The sequence below is a fragment of the Corythoichthys intestinalis genome, chromosome 15 (assembly GCF_030265065.1).
Source record: "Corythoichthys intestinalis isolate RoL2023-P3 chromosome 15, ASM3026506v1, whole genome shotgun sequence".
Taxonomy (NCBI): Eukaryota; Metazoa; Chordata; class Actinopteri; order Syngnathiformes; family Syngnathidae; genus Corythoichthys; species Corythoichthys intestinalis.
Genome location: NC_080409.1, coordinates 7,579,774 through 7,595,799, shown reverse-complemented (window position 1 = coordinate 7,595,799; position 16,026 = coordinate 7,579,774). Strand labels below are relative to the sequence as shown.

At 44.1% G+C, this 16,026-nt stretch overlaps 2 protein-coding genes across 7 annotated transcripts in view; both read left to right on the top strand.

Annotated features, from left to right (window-relative positions):
* The first annotated feature begins 127 nt into the window (after positions 1-127).
* On the top strand, positions 128-9,557 carry wdr89 (WD repeat domain 89). Of its 3 annotated transcripts, none has more exons than XM_057858862.1 (3): positions 128-309; positions 391-600; positions 7,860-9,506. In XM_057858862.1, the coding sequence occupies exons 2-3, from the start codon at positions 477-479 to the stop codon at positions 9,035-9,037; spliced, it is 1,302 nt and encodes a 433-aa protein (XP_057714845.1). In that variant the 5' UTR covers positions 128-309; positions 391-476; the 3' UTR covers positions 9,038-9,506. The 3 variants fall into 3 exon arrangements, with proteins under 3 accessions (XP_057714845.1, XP_057714846.1, XP_057714844.1); XM_057858863.1 differs by lacking the exons at positions 128-309; positions 391-600 and adding an exon at positions 607-6,259 and having other exon boundaries at positions 7,860-8,254; positions 8,336-9,557; XM_057858861.1 differs by lacking the exons at positions 128-309; positions 391-600 and adding an exon at positions 607-6,259 and having other exon boundaries at positions 7,860-9,557.
* Positions 9,558-10,104: 547 nt separating this feature from the next.
* Positions 10,105-16,026, top strand: part of LOC130930767 (serine/threonine-protein phosphatase 2A 56 kDa regulatory subunit epsilon isoform) — a 37,836-nt gene continuing 31,914 nt past the window's right edge. The window contains exons 1-2 of one of the 4 annotated variants that reach the window (XM_057858859.1): positions 10,105-10,320; positions 14,238-14,398. In XM_057858859.1, the coding sequence (XP_057714842.1) occupies positions 14,242-14,398 (157 nt within the window). In that variant the 5' untranslated portion in view covers positions 10,105-10,320; positions 14,238-14,241. Of the gene's footprint in view, positions 10,614-12,992; positions 13,218-14,237; positions 14,399-16,026 lie in introns of those variants that run through there. The other 3 variants (XM_057858858.1, XM_057858857.1, XM_057858856.1) reach the window with 3 other exon arrangements.

Here is a 16,026-nt window from a genome sequence, read left to right as displayed (position 1 = left end):
ATTTACATTTTTAAAATGACCAAAAAAATAGGTAAACGGTTTCTTTTTTTCATTTGTAGATTTGATTGTAAAAAACAAAAGTTAATTTTTTTTTTTTTGTTGAAATTTGTATTATTACCTAATTTTTAAACGAACAGCACTAGTTCGGAAACTTCCTTCTTCCGCTTTTCCGGACGGGAATGAGTGCAACACACTTAGATATGTAGAAATCTACATGTCAGATACGCTAAAGGGAACGCGGCGTTCTCGCTTGTCGGCCATTCAATCAACGTCGTCATTTGTTCCGTTTTCAAACGCCTGCCTTTTCATGTATTCATTTAATTCCATGCTTAAGAATATTGACAACGATTTTTGATATGCCGCCTGATTTGCATTTTTCATCCGCTACAGTAGAGCACGCCCAAACCGACCACCGACGCAAGATGGGCGACCGTATATTCCGCCGCCGGCTCCGCCATTAGACATCCTGCCTTTTTATGATATCCGTCACGCGCAGTTTGCGTTTGACTTCACCTTTTTGGGTTTGGATTGGAGACCAGTTGACAGTTTTCCACAGTCAACTTTTGTTATTTTTATCTGCTATCTTAGCAAGTCATCGAGGTAAGTAGTCGCGCGTCATGTTTTCAAATTCCCAGCAACAGTGCTGAAAACTAGGTACTAAACCTACCTTAGTAGTTGCTTCATGCGTTTTCTACATGACGATGTCATCAAATTTGCCCGTGGACGTAAACAAAATAAGTCTTGTTCTTTTGGTATTTTGTCATTTTTCGGTATATGCTGATGATGTAGACCAGGCGTGTCAAACGTGGGGTCCAATTCGGCCACCTAGCGGGGTTGGTTTAACCCGACGGTCACATTGTAGCTCATTCATGCTGGCTACAACTAACGATTAAAAAAAAATCGATTAATCAGACGATTAATTAAACGATTCTGGTAAATGTCACATTTTTTAATTACCTTCACAATTTAACTTGAAGTTATTTTAGGCATGTTGCAAGTAACAATGAAGACCAAATGGATGATTTATTTCCTTAAAAAATATTTTATTATAGCTTTCTGACTTAACTGTAGTTTAGAACAACTGTTTTAAGTACATAAAACTTGTTAAAGTTTTTAATAAAGGTTCTGCGTAAAAAGCATTAAAAGAAATTCTCGGTACACAAGGCAAAAGTCATGTTAATTCAAATAAAGTTCTAGTGATTGACATTTTTTAGGATTTGGTCAGAACGCTGATATAAATTGTGTCTGACTCATGTATTTTCTTTAAACAAACTAAACAACATAAAATAAGGAGGAGGCAGACTATAATGAATCCGTTTTCTTTATCAAAACAGTTGTTGATAAATACTGGTACAATCTAAATCCAATTTCAAAGCACACGACACTCGTATGACAATTTAAAGTTTGGATGGGAGTTTGTGTAGAAAGGAGACTAAGCTGGTATATAAAGTGGTTATCTGTGTGGTTTCTTTATAAATACAAATTAAGACAACTATCGAACAATAAAGGCTGATTTATGCTTCTGCGTAGCGGGGACAGTGGACCAATGCCGTTAACGCAGACCCGATTTAACGATCCTACGCCGTAGCCTGACGTGCACCTCCATAATATCGTGACGTCACGTCTAGGGCTGTCGGAAACGACTCATTTTCTCCCGATTAGTCAGCCGACTATTTGTACGATTAGTAGACTCATAGACTTCATAATGGGATTGACGGGTCAGATCGGTCATGCACTGTGCCTCGCATTCAAGTAGGTGGCCGCCCACATCAAGATGAGCTATTCACAAACACGCAGCGATCTTATGCTGGATTTTTAGAGGCGTGCAAAATTTCCGATTCTTAGATTATTCGCGATTCGGCCGTGGAAGATTCGAGAACGATTCACAAATATCCAAATTCCGATGATTGAATTATACCAGGTAAAGTGGAAGTAAAACACAGTCAGCGCGGTCTTTGAGACACAATGAGGAACGGACCGAGAGTAAATATCATGTTTAACTCATGCCGCGAGATAAAAAAACAATTATACCTGACAGCCGCTACAAACAACGCCCAGTTGCTAGTTGCCACAAACATACGGCTACAGTAGATATCCTATATATGTATAACTAGATGCAAAATAACAGGCGACGTCGATGTTGGAACATGTATTATTGAATAGAGATGCGAAATGATGAAATCGTTTTAAAACTTTGCCTAAAGTAGACAGAAGGGAAATTGTGGAATAAAGGGGGCAATTTTAACAACTGTAACAGTTGATTCACAACATTAAATTATTTGAATGTAGTTTAAAGCTGCTAATACAGAATGGGGACTGGAGTTTTTTATTTACTGTTATTTTTGTATATGTACTGTTATATGTTAACTTGATACTGAAATAGTAGTTTGGTTAAAGGGTATGACAACACCTGGGGAAATGCTGATATTCCATCACTTATCCATCAACGCATGCCTTTTGAATTCATATCATGCCACTTCGTGTTTGAATTCATATCATGCCACTTCGTGTAATTACACACATCGCAACACCAAGAAAATGACAAAATTAGGTCGATTGTCAAGCTAAAACGCCCCGCCCCCGAGATGCCGGAAATCTAGCATATTGTGTGCGTGACGTCACTATAAGGAAACAACCGGCTCAGTGCTTAGTACTGAATGGCGGCGATGATGGCGGACAATTTTGTTTCTAGTTGCAGCGATGAATCCGACGTAACGAACATTCTTCTAATGGTGACGAGGAGAGTTATGAACCTTCCTTTGGTGTTTTGGGTTATCAATTTGAGCCCAAACGAAAGCCAATGCAGCCTAATGAAAGGATCATTGAGAGGAGCAATCACACTGATGAAACACCGGCAACATCGGCTGGGAAACATCGAATGGTTTGTTTTGCATTTCTTTTTGTGAAGCTGATACACCGTGACCGCAAAATAATGTATAGAATAATTATCATTTAATGTGCTATCGTCGGTTTTCGCTCTGCCAACCGACACAAATATGAATGGGATTAGAGGATTTGTTCTTTATATTTTACGAGCGATAATTTATACATGTGTCCAGTCCTATATCCAATGCGTGATGTTTTTTATTATAAAAGAGTACTCACTCTGGCCATTTCCCTCCTTTGCTTTGCCTGGGGTGGTCTCATCAGAGCCAGTCATCGTCCTCTTTCTTGTTATCTTGGGACATTTAGGTGGTTGCGCGTGTAGGTGGGCACCGCATCTGCTTTCAGCAGCAATTTCTTAGCAAAACCTGATTTCATTTGTCCATAGTTCGTGTAGCTTTCAGGTGTAAAATGCGCACCACACAAAACCGTGCCGGAGGCTGGGTCTGCAAAATTAGCCCTCTTAGCACGGACGAACTTTACTCATTGTCTGCGTAGTCCAGCTCTTTTTCTAGCGTTCGGAAACTCATGGGTACTACATTGCGACAAATGGCTATTTGTAAACCACATAGCATGACAGGTTTGAACCATTTTAGCGATTTTTTGATAAAACACGAACGCAACTCTCTCGTCGATAAACAACGATGGCACCTGCCGCGACCTTTTGTTTCCTTGTTATGACGTCTTCGCCTCATTCGGCTGTTTCCGGAATACTTTCGGAAATGTTCGTAATTTTCGATCTATTTTCGATAATTGCTCATGAATGCGATTTATTTTTTTGTTAACTTTATTAATATTTGTTATCTTGCCACATAACGGTTCTATTGATATCTCACAGCCCCTTAGTGTTTTCATACCCTTTAAGCCTGAGAGGATTTTTGAACAATTTTGGAATTAATGTTCAAAACATTAAAAAAAAAAAAAAAAAAAAGGAGGGGGGTGCATCAATATTCGTTTTATGATCGAATCAGAGCCTCTGAATCATAATCGAATCAAATCGTTAAGTGCCCAAAGATTCCCAGCTCTATGGATTTCTGTTGAAAAACTACGAAAACTGTACCGCATACAAACAGGAAGGATTGTCTCAGGAGTGATTTGTCCGAGGATTCAAGGTAATTATTATATTTTTCGTACCATGCATGCATTTTGAAACGTGAAAAATATTAATGGGAAAAATTAGCCGCTAATGCATTGGCATCATAGTTCGCAATATTTACGTAAAATTAATGCTAACTGGCTGTTGTTTTTTTCCCCCTTAAAACCAAGAATTGAGACTGTTTTACTTCCATATCTATATAGAATTCAGGAATTTAAGCATTTATTCACAAGAATTTTCACCGGGAAAGCTCTGTTTACATATGGTGGCCGCGACATTGACTGACAGACTAGCATCGTTCTTGACATATTTACATAATATAAATGCTAACTGCACGTTTTTTTGTTTGTTTGTTGCTTTTAACCAAGAATCGAGACTGTTTTACGTTCATATCTATAAAGAATTCAGGGATTTAAGCATTTATTCACAAGAATTTTCAACAAAAACAGCTCTTTGCCTGTGATTCCACTCGGTCAGCTTTGACGGCCGCGCCAACAATGAGGGCCCCTATTGATCGGCCCCGTCAATATCATCATTAAGTCTATGGACAAAGCCACACCACTCTAGTGGCATGGCGGTGAATTACAGAGCAATGCATTTCCTTGACGCAGAACTTCGAATGTGCAATTCCGTCCTCACAGGAATGCAGATTCATAAATCAGCCTTAACTAAAGTGCTAATATGCTTCTCCAAAACACAATACAAACAGACACGTAAGACACTAATTAGCATAATCGCTAACTAGCTTAGCGCTCCGTGCTTAGTAGTTACGTCTCATCAACAAAGAATACAAAGAAAAAATTGGCTTTATATATTCACCTCTAATGGAGGCACACTGAACTAACAACACAAAAGACAATCTAACTCTGGACATTAAGTAATATTGATTCAGCAACCCAACAGCAGCAGAAGTAGTTGCAGCAGCAGTTGTGGCAGTGAACTCTCTCTCTTGCTCTTGCGCTGCCTAACATTACACACAAACAAGGACGCAGAAGGGGAAAAAATTGATTATCAAATTTAGTGCTGCAACGATTAATCAATTAACTTGAGTATTCGATTAGAAAAAAAGATTCAAATTAAATTTTGCTGCTTCAAGTATTCGTTTATTATTGTGGATTTGTAATCGTTTATTTTGAAAGTGTTTGAATTTTTTTATTGCTTTGAGTGGATACACTGCCTTCTAGTCTGCCTCATTTCACATGGCTGAATCCAGCTGCTCCATGTTAAGACCAATATAATCCAAGTTTTTGTTTGAGCTAATGATTTTTTTGGATGCATTCGTAATTTAGTTTATGGGTAACAAACAATGTTTTGCACAATAGCTATTCTATAATTAAGAACATTTCTGACCTTTCAAAGCTTTTTAAACATTATACTAATTTATTGCTTAAAATAAGAATTTTAAGCTTATTTATGTTCATTCATTTTCTGAGCCACTTATCCTCACGAGTAGGGATGGGAATTGATAGGATTTTTACGATTCCGATTCCATTATCGATATTGCTTAACGATTCGATTCTTTATCGATTCTCTTATCGATTCTAATTTGGGAAAAAAGAAGAACAAACGTTTTGATTGGCATCGAGTTTGTTTAATCGGAAGTCGCAACCTTACAAACTCACAACGAGATCAAAAGAGGCCCAAAGCCTCAATGTTAACTGTGGCAATAAGTGGCAAATACACAAGAATGTGTAACATTTTACTGAAACATTTATCTAATAGAAATAAAAAATATTGGTATATATATATATAGGCAGATAGGTTTTTGTTCTGCCTTTGGCAATATGTGTTAAAGCAGGGGTCCCCAAACTTTTTCCTGTGAGGGCCACATAACTTTTCCCTTCTCTGATGAGGGGCCGGGGTCAGTTTGTTACAGAAAAAGTGTGACGATTGCAGAAGTGCATAAATGTAAAAAATTATTGTTTTTCAGAAAGCCACAATCAAATAACCCTTTCTGGATTCTTTATAATAATAATAATAATAATTAATAATAAAAACACTATTAATCAAATAGATAATAACCAAATAACCCTCTCTGAATTCTTCAAGGAAAAGGCCAGAAAATAAATAACACGATTGAGAAAAAAAAAAAAAAAAAATTCAAAATGGCCGGACCAAATGTGGAGGCGGGCCATATTTGGGCCGCGGGCCGCAGTTTGAGGACCACTGGAGCGCGCATACACCCAAAGAAGAAATGCCGCATCCAAGTGAGTGAGAGAGGGAAACACTTCTACGAGCCTACGTTCTTTGTTAATGTTAATATCTACAGAGGCAACGCCTGTATGTATCATCTTTTGTGTTGTTGTTGTTGTGTTTCCACTCGCGATCGGACACTTAAGTCCAGTTGTGTAGTGGTTTGAACGATGTGCTAATGCTAGCGAACGAATGCTAACCATACTGTTATTAGCAGCTAATCATCGCTGATTTACTTTGATGCAAACCTGTTTGTTATTGGGGACGAAATTGATTTGTTTCATTTCTATTCTTAGTTTCACTCTTCAAGTGATGGTTGAATAAAGTCAGCAAATTATACCAACGTCTTCTGCATCGTCATTTGGGAGTTTAGCTAACTGTATAGCCGGGACTTTGTACTGTGAAGACACACTTTCAAGCGTTTGAACCTACGTGCTGTCATTGTTATGTTTATGGCTGCAATGCTCGTGCTTACCCGTCGTAACCTTTCATTTTCACACTCTTTCCTGGTGAAGTGTAGTCAAACTTTGGAGCGAGTGGTTCTTGGCGCCATGCTAGTTTGATGCATTTGGACAACAAGACAGTCACGAAGCAATATGCGTCTTCAGGACTCGTTAAAGGGATCGTTAAGGCTTTTTCATTGTGATGTCGAGGCCTCGAAACACTCGGAACCGGTTCCGAAGTGGAATCGGATTTCGATTCCCATCCCTACTCACGAGGGCTCAGCTAGCTATTTTTTTCCCAAGAAATCTTGGCAAAATTTACTTGAAGCACTGGCAGATAATTTCACTTTTTTTCTAGTAGATTTACACTGAAAAAAAAGGGAATTTAACTTGTTTAAAGGTGTTTTTGCCGTGTAGCTGGTCAGACACAGGGAATAGGAATCTTAAGTGTCTTTACTGTTTGAGTAGTTTTAATGTAGGAGTTTGACATACTGTACTCCCATTGTGGTTGTTCATTTTGTGTTATTTATTAACTCACCCATGCCACAACTGGACCTTACCCAGGCCAAAGCAGGACTCGCACATATAACATAGTACATATCTCATGAACAACACGATTTTGGTCGTTTTCATTTTAAGTGGCCCAAATCAATTATAATTAAAGTAAAATAATAAAAATTGCTGCTGTAATTTCATTCGTTCAATAAGCCATGCAACTTGCTATGATCCGAGGTTTTGAACAGGCACGATACTGGTGTGTGGCCACCGTGTACACATCTGATGTTGCTCACCATGGTCCGCAGTGTGCTCAGGGAGCTAGTGTGTCTGCTCAGACACATGAAAAATTAGAGGGAACATTGCTGTACATACGGACTTGCATGCTTTAATTTTGAAAATGGCGCTGTGAAACCATAGGTTTGTGCACTACTGCACTTGGCTCACTTTTGTGTCCGCAGTGACATTCGCTCCCTTTGTCAAAATGGAATTGACGTCTAGTGCCGTCAATGGCAGCCAACGTGTAAATAAGGAAGTTACCCTAAAGTGCCCCAAAACCAACAAGAAGTGACCAATGATTGGAAGTGGCCCAGAAATGCCCTAAAAATATACAGGAAGGTGCCCAGAAATGCCCCCAAATAACATGGAAATGCCTCAAAATTAACAGGTGACAATATACGAACCATAACAGCTATGTGACCGTTCTCCAGGAATCGCATTTTCTAGTTTTTTATCTTTTTGCATTTCAGGTGATGCGAAGATGGAGAAACTGGCTCGTCTGTCTCTGGCAGCCGGGTGCATTTCCGACAGCGATCGGTCCTACGTGCTGGACGTGGCGCTGCCTCCCTCAAGCGGGGTGGGGGTGGCAGCCTCGCGCTGCGACCGCTCGCTGCGATTGCACGACGAGGCCACGCTGCGTCCCGTTGGCGAGTATCGCGGTCACACCGGGCGCGTGTGCGGCCTGACCTTCGCTCGCACACGGTCCGGCCTCCTCTACTCGGCGTCAGCTGACGGGACCGTCCGCGGTTGGGATGTCCGCCGCCCGGGGACGGACACTGCCCAGCTATTCCGCGGCGACCCATCGCACGTCTTCTGCAGCTTCGACCTGAGCTGTGGCGACGCGCTGCTCTGCGCCGGCACCTCGGTACTTTCACGCTATTCATTTAATGTCCGGCGACCGAACCAGCAATCGATCGATACGTCTTTTTTTTGTTTTGCCATTCAGCTGGAGGGTGGAGACAGCTTCTTGGTGTTCTGGGATAGCAGGAAGGCCGGCTCGGCGCCGCTGGGTGTCTATTCAGAGTCGCACGGTGACGATGTCACGCAGGTGCGCTTCCACCCGTGCAACAAGGACCGGCTGGCGTCAGGCGGAACCGATGGCCTGGTCAACGTCTTCGACCTGCGCCGGGGCTCTGAGGAGGAGGCGCTGCTACGCACGTGCGACGCCGGGTCCTCGGTAGCCACCGTATGCTGGGGCGGCGAGGGAGGACGGCGCCTGCTGTGTCTCACGCACGACGAGGGTGTGCGCCTGTGGGACCTGGACTTGGAACAACCGCACGCCATCTTGGACTGCCCTGACGCGCGTCGCCTGACTGTGACGTCAGACAGTGGGGGCCCCGACTACCTGCTGGGTGGCGCCCGGCTGGAGGGGCGGGCTCAGCTGCTGGTGGCGGGCGGGGACCGGGACGGCAGCGTCCTGCTGATGGAGTGCGACGTCAACGGGCTCAGGCATCTGGGGACTCTGCGTGGGGGGCACGCCGCCACCGTCAGGTGCTTCGCCTGGGATGAGGGCCGGGGGGCACTCTTCACCGGCGGGGAGGATGCACGCCTCTCGCTGTGGAAAGCGGAGGGCGGCAAAAGTTCTGCCTTCAAACTCAAATCCGCAGCAACAAAAAAACACAGACGTGCCAACAAGCCACCATACTGACCAACAAACGTGATACAACTTTACACTTGACCACCGATCCATTTGGACTGGAAAAAACTGAACGTCTATTACTGTCAATGGCCATTTTCTTTTTTTCCCTCTTGCCCAGTGACAATAAATGAATGGTGACTGTGAATGGCAGTCCTCTCAGTTTAAGTGCGTTGGAAGACAAAAGGTTAATTTGTCTTACTACCTTGTAATTTTAGGGTATTTACCAGTTACTTCATGTATATTTTGGGGCATCCCAGAGTCACACACGGTACACTATGGATCACTTTCTATTGATTTTGGGCATTTTCACAATACTTCCTGTTGATAACTGATCACTTCCTGTTTGTTTCATGTGTTTCATTGGCTGCCGTTGACGACGCTACGTGCATTATCGTGACTAAAATTTAGGCCGGATTAAAACGTTCATTTTGAAATATGCTGTTAATGTACCGCATCTATGTCGTTCGTGAAAAAAAAGTCGCTATTTCAAAGTACACACTTGACCCACCAAGTTATTTTTAGCGAACGGCCCCGACACAAAATGGCGGACAAATCACGACGCTCGTCCTCACGTCAGACATCTATCCATATATGATATCTATGTGAGGAACGCTTATCTGCCACTGTCATACACGTGAATGACGTCAGCGTATTCCTTGCTTTCATCTGGCGGCTAAAGCTAACATCTTAGCGAGGGTAGCGTTAGCCGGCTAGCACGGCAGTGCTCGGCCGAGTCACCCGTCAAAGGCCAGAGAAGACCTACGCAGCGGATGCGTTTGTCCCAAACGCTCCGTCACAACATTCAAGGTGGCCGCCCGTCCCTCTTCTGGCCTTTCTGTCTTGGTTTGTTCCCCGCTGGCAAGCCGACTCCGAGGTCTAGTCGAGGCGACGGCGTCAGTGCCCGGCCCCGCCCGAGTGTCTGACAGACGTGTTTTCCAGTCCAATGGCGAGGACGCTGGTCGCCGGCCGGAGCCAATGAGCACGGCGCAACGCCTCCTTTGCTCCCCCTGCCGAGCAAGTTAGTGTGCTCGTGTTATGTGTGCGGTGTGCTGTTGACAATAGGTGACAAGAAGCAGCAGCAGCGAGCAACCCGGATTGGAGTACAGAACACCCGCAGCCGGACACGGGCATCCGCAGCGCCGCCGTCACGATTTTGGGAACCCAAACCAAGGGGAAGGGGGAATGGAATAGCGCTCCCTGGCCTTCCTTCTTGATGGGAGTTTGAGGACGGGAAGCGCCGACATTGTGCCACCCGCCGCCTGGGAGCCGAGGCTGTCCGCACCGAGCTGGAGGTAGCCCCCCCTCCCCGCACTTAGCCGCCCCCACCCCCAGGGCCCGCTAGATTTGCAAACATAGGAGAACTCCTCGCCGCCGGATCAAGGTAAAGTAGCCCCCTTCCTCCACCCCCCTCCCGTTGGAACTAACAGCGGCTTGTCGGGACTCGGGACGGCACGTCCAGCCTGGGCTTGAGTCGCCCCCCACCCCCGAGCCAGCGTCAGTGTGTCGGCTCTCGCTAGCAGCATTAGCTCCGCTCCGCCTCGGTTTTTGCATCTGGGATGATGGGTGACCGTCCGAACCCGCCCAGGTAAAGTCTTCCGGTTTATTGGAAGCCCACTTACTCGATTGTGCGTTTGACGTATTTGTCATTGTTTGCGTTTTGTGTGTTGCCTTTGCTTTGCCGAGGACGATAAGGTGCTAACGGCTAGTTTGGCTCGAGCTAACCCGCTGCTGCTAGCTAGCGGGTTAGCCGCTTAGCTTAGCGTACGGCTTACGCGGCAGCCGCCGCCAGCCAGCAAAATATTCGCCTCTCGGGTGACATTTGCTGTCACGCTTTCTAATCAATGCCTGGGATATGCGCTTCCGAACTGAAGCGGAAACGGGGAGCTAACCGTGCTAAGCGGCTAGCTGTCAAGCCTAAAAGGGAAGGGGAAGGCCCCAAAGCGGCCGGAAAGAGCCCGGCAGGCTGCAATCTCCTCGTCCTAAATGTGGACGTTACGTGCCTTTAATGTGATGGGATACACAAATTGATTTAATAGCGAGTTGACATTTGCTTCCATTCACGTTAAGACGCACGCTTGCTCGCAAGTTCGGCCTGAGCACTTTATTGGAATAGTTCAACATAGGCGAGGAAAAAGCAGCCCAAATGACAACCTCCCGTTGAAGGTTAGATGTTTTCCCACGAAAACACAATAAACACAAGCCTATATTTTTATATTATAGCCCCCCAAAAATAAATCAATAGGTGTGAGAGATATTGCAGAGAGATCATTGCTGTTTTGCACAAAAGCATCATGGGACATGTAGTTCCTCTTAAGGCTACTGCATTTTCATTTCAATAAACTATAACTAGAAAATGTCACGGTAGCCTTGCTGTGATGGTTGGTACATCGGGTCACTTCCTGTTGATTTGGAGAAATTTTAGAGTTACTTCCTGTTGATATCACGTCCCTTCCTGTTGATTTGTTCGCAATTTAGTGTCGTTTTCTATTGATCTGGGCTCTGTTTGGTGTCACTTCTTGTTGATTTTTCACGCATTTCATTGTAACTTCCTGTTAACAGGTTACAGCTTGTTGATAACTGGTCACTTCCTGTTGATTTGCGGGCATTTCAGGTTTGTCACAACCAAATGTGACTACTGACAAGATGTGAGTCTGTTAAATTGTGCTTGTATGTATGAGATTATGAACAATTGAGTACACCCCTTACATTTCCGCAGATATTTAATTGTTTTTCCATGGGACGACATTAATGATATGACTCTTACACAAGTAAAAGTCAGTGTACGTCTTATATAGCAGCGTAAATATATTGTTCCCCTCTAAATAACTCGAACTACTGCCATTATTATTCGTACTAGTTTTGTTATCAAGTATTATTAAACATTGTTTAAAAAAATCGCCGAAACACATCACATACCCAAACTGTCGTAAAAAGGTCGCATATCAATTGCCTGGCACGGCCAGACTGATCTCCCTGTATTTTTCAAACACTGTGAGAATAGTCTGGGACACAGCCCATTAACGGCCTCTCGACCAAGAAATAAAATCAACCGTCCAATCTAATTTGTTTATTTGCATGACGTGTTCTTAACGAGCAACGTCACTGTTCCGCGTCGGTAGTAGTCTCCACAACAACACAGATGACGAACAGGAGAGCCGAGAATATGTTCCAAACCACGGTAAAATCAGTTTTAAATGAACAAAAACACATAGACACAAGTCATTGACAACAGGCTGTCTTGCGCTAGCCATGTTAAATAAACTTCTCCGATCGTTCCGCGCGAGTTGTCGCTTTATCAACATCACGTTTGCCCGTCGCTGATTGGTCCACTGCGCTGTTTGCTGTGGCTTGCTCCGCCCTGGAAATTTGATCCGCTCATTGGTCGCCAGACTCTATAGCTGCAACAGCGGTGAGTCTGGTGTACCAGGCTAGCAAATCAATGCATGCACGGTTAGCTTGTGCATGTACTATGCATGTGCCACTCACATCCTGTTCATACTCACATTGGGTTGCGACAAGGGTCACTGCCTATTGATAACGAGTCACTTTTTTATTTGTGGGCCACTTTCTGTTGATTTGTGGGCCTTTCAGGGTCACTTCCTGTTGATCACAGGACTACCCGTCTATGGAATAGCGAATTTTGTTAATTCATAAATGAATGGGAAGTTTTTGGCATATTTTTGTGCAACTGTACGCTTTTGTCGCAAGAAAAATTAGTCTGGTGTTCCTCAACATCCTGAAATTTTGGATGTGTAAATAATGTGATTTGGATAAAAAGTGTAGGACAAGTAGCGTTTTGGAATTTAACTTTTATTTTTTTGTGGGTGGAAATGTCATCCGCTGAACGAGATTTCAGGTGTAATGTGAAGGTTAGCGTCTGTTGCGGCGCTTTCTTGCTTCTTTTCCTGGTGTAATCCCTGGCTCCTCCCTCCCTCCCTCTCCCTGTAAGCTGGTGTGATGTCATCAGGCTGCTTATGTAAGAGCGGCCAGAGGAGGAAAAGGCTCCTGCGGTGGCGGCGCCGTGCCTTCTTTTCTCCTTTCTTCCTCGCAAACGTCCGTCCATCCTTTCCCTCCCGCCGTCCTTGGTCCCGTCGTTCGTCTGCTGTGGTTATCGCCGGTCGGTCGGCGTCCGTTGCGACGGCGAGAGACTGATGGTGATACACGGGGAGGGCGCCGCCCCTCCGCACAGGTGAGGGGGGCCGGGAAAAAGCGCCTTTGACGACACAAGCCGTTTTCTGCTTTTCGTTAACGATGCCGTCGGCCCATTTGGATGGGATGCTCGTTGGAACCCAGTCAAAATGGCTGCCGTCCTCCTCCTCCTCATCACATCATTGATCTTTTTTCATTGTTTGTTCCCGGACGAGTCGGCGGCGCTTTTCCCGTGTGGACCGACCGACCGATTCGTCGCACGGGGAGAGAGCTGTCGTCGTGGCGACGGAAGGACAGACGAAAGGATGTGCTACCACGGGATCTTTGAGCGGCTAATCCCGGGCCGTGACGACACACGGGTTTTGCCATCCGTCAAAACAGCCGCTTGCACTTTGTGAAGCCATTTTAATTCACTGCCACTTCAAATGGTTTGGATGTCTACTCGAGATACTTAATTGCCTCTTAGTCAGAGGAAGTTAATTTCAAGTCATTGGCTGCCATTGACAGCATAGACGTCCAATCCATTAGAAGAGGGAGGGAGGTGCCCAGTGTTGTTTTTGGCAGCCATTTTTCATTTTTGTCTTGGCCTTTTTTTTTTTTTTTTTTTTTTTTTTTTGGGCAAAAATACCTATTCATCTTAGTCATTGACCGGAGGCATTTCGGGGGCACTTCCTGCACATTTTGGATCAATTCCTGTTGATTTTAAGATATTTCCTGTTCATTGGTCACTGCCGTTTGCATTTTGGGCATTTCCAGGTGACCTGGGTGTTGATTTTGTGGGATTTTGGACGACTTCCTTGTTAACGGATCGGCTGCCATTGATACGGCTAATCGTCCAATTGATTTTGACCGGGAAGGGTCAAATGAACCAATGTACGCACTCAGTCGTGCAAATAAAAAATCTGTGGTTTTACAAGGCAAACGTCAAAATAAAAGCGCGCAATTATGTACACAGAGTATGAATTGTCCCGCGGGCCGTACACTTGACATCCACACGTGAGTCTATTTCAGGTGCTGCAATTTTAAGTTCCTATATTTTTTTTTGTTTCTTCCCTGACAGGGCGATGTCCTCGGCAGCCACCGCGCCCCCGTCCGTGGACAAAGTGGACGGATTTTCCCGAAAGTCCGTCCGAAAGGCCAAGCAGAAGCGCTCGCAGAGCTCCTCCCAGTTTCGCTCGCAGGGCAAACCCATCGAACTTACGCCCTTGCCGCTGCTCAAGGGTAAGTGGGCCTCAAGTGTTTCCAATCCAGCCTGGATTGTGCTCGACAGGTAGTCCCCGGGTTTCAAATGAGTTCCGTTCCTACTCTGGTGACGTAACTTGAATTTCCGCATATGTCGGAATGAGTGCTGCAACGATTAATCGATTAACTCGTGTAATTCGATTAGGAAAAAAAAAATTCAAATTGAATTTTGCTGCTTTGAATATTCGATTAAAGTGGCGTTTGAATGGTTTGTTTGGAAAGTGTTTGTATTTAGTGTTATTGATTTGGGTGGTTACACTGCCTGCTAGTGGCAACAGTGAATATGACACGACTCATTTCACATGGCTGAATCCAGCTGCTCCCTGTTAAGACCAACATAAGCTCAGTTTTTGTTTGAGCTAATGTTTTTTTTAATGCATTTGTAATTTAGCTCATAGGTATATTTAGCCGTTTTTTGTGGGAATATGTGTTTGAACCATTTGTTAAGAGCATTGTAAAAAAAAAAAAAAAAAGGTAGCATTTTATAGCATTTAAGCTAGCAGACTTTTGTTTTGTAAGATAGCCAGTTGTTCTTTTGTTGTACTTAGATCATTTATTTATTTTTTTATACCGTTTGATGTTCATGTTATGTTGATTTTTTTTATGTTCCTTATCCGATTACTCGATTTTTCGAACTAACCAGTTTATCGATTAATAGACTAATATTCGATAGCTGCAGCCCTAGGCTGAATTAACCGTTTAAATACCCCTAACTACCCCCCCCCCCCCACCAAATCTAAAAATAACAATCCAAAAACATGTGTTATACGTCATTGTTCCATCCTTGCCAAGACGTTGGAGCCAAGTCCTAGCGAGATTGCAAGCTAAGCTCCGAAATGACAATGTCAGACGTCCGGTTGGTTTGCTCACTTTATACAGTTGCCTAATGACGTCAACACATGCAGAATGAAACAAAAATTAAAACGAAATTAAATCGGTTTAATCTTCCATAACAGCAATTCAAATTTGTGTCTATAAAAAGCTGCTGGAATGACAATCCACACAAACAATTAGCACGTATCAGTTAGCGTCCGCACATCATCATAAACAATCGCATCAACTCGCCCCAAGTATTCGACCACAATTTAAAACGCATAATAAACAGTACAAAAAGTGTTATATACAGGTGTTGCCTCTGTGGATGCTCCACAAGCAACAAATGCGCGCGCAGGCTTTCTTTCCCTTCTCTCTCTCACTCAGCTGTGCGACTTCTTCGTGTGCCCGCAAATACGTTCTTCATATGTACATGCGCTCTTACTCGCGTGTGAAAGTACTACCCGCTCTATGCTTCCCACGCCAAAATAAAAGCATGCATCACAAAATAAACGTCAACATTGTTAAAAATAAAAAAAACAACTGGAGATAAAATAGCGGACAGAACTCTGTCGTCGTCAAGGCGAAATCACGTCGGGTATGTCGACTCGTCACCACGGGGACTACATGTACTTTGCGAACGCCTCTAGAGTGTGAAGACGAATTTATGTAGCCGGGCGATGTCAATATGGCCAAAAAATCCCTCGACTTCAGAGGGTAAGCAATAGAATGTCATGGCTGCCATTGACGGCGCCACCGGCCACATGTCCAGTCCATTTTGACTATAAACAAAT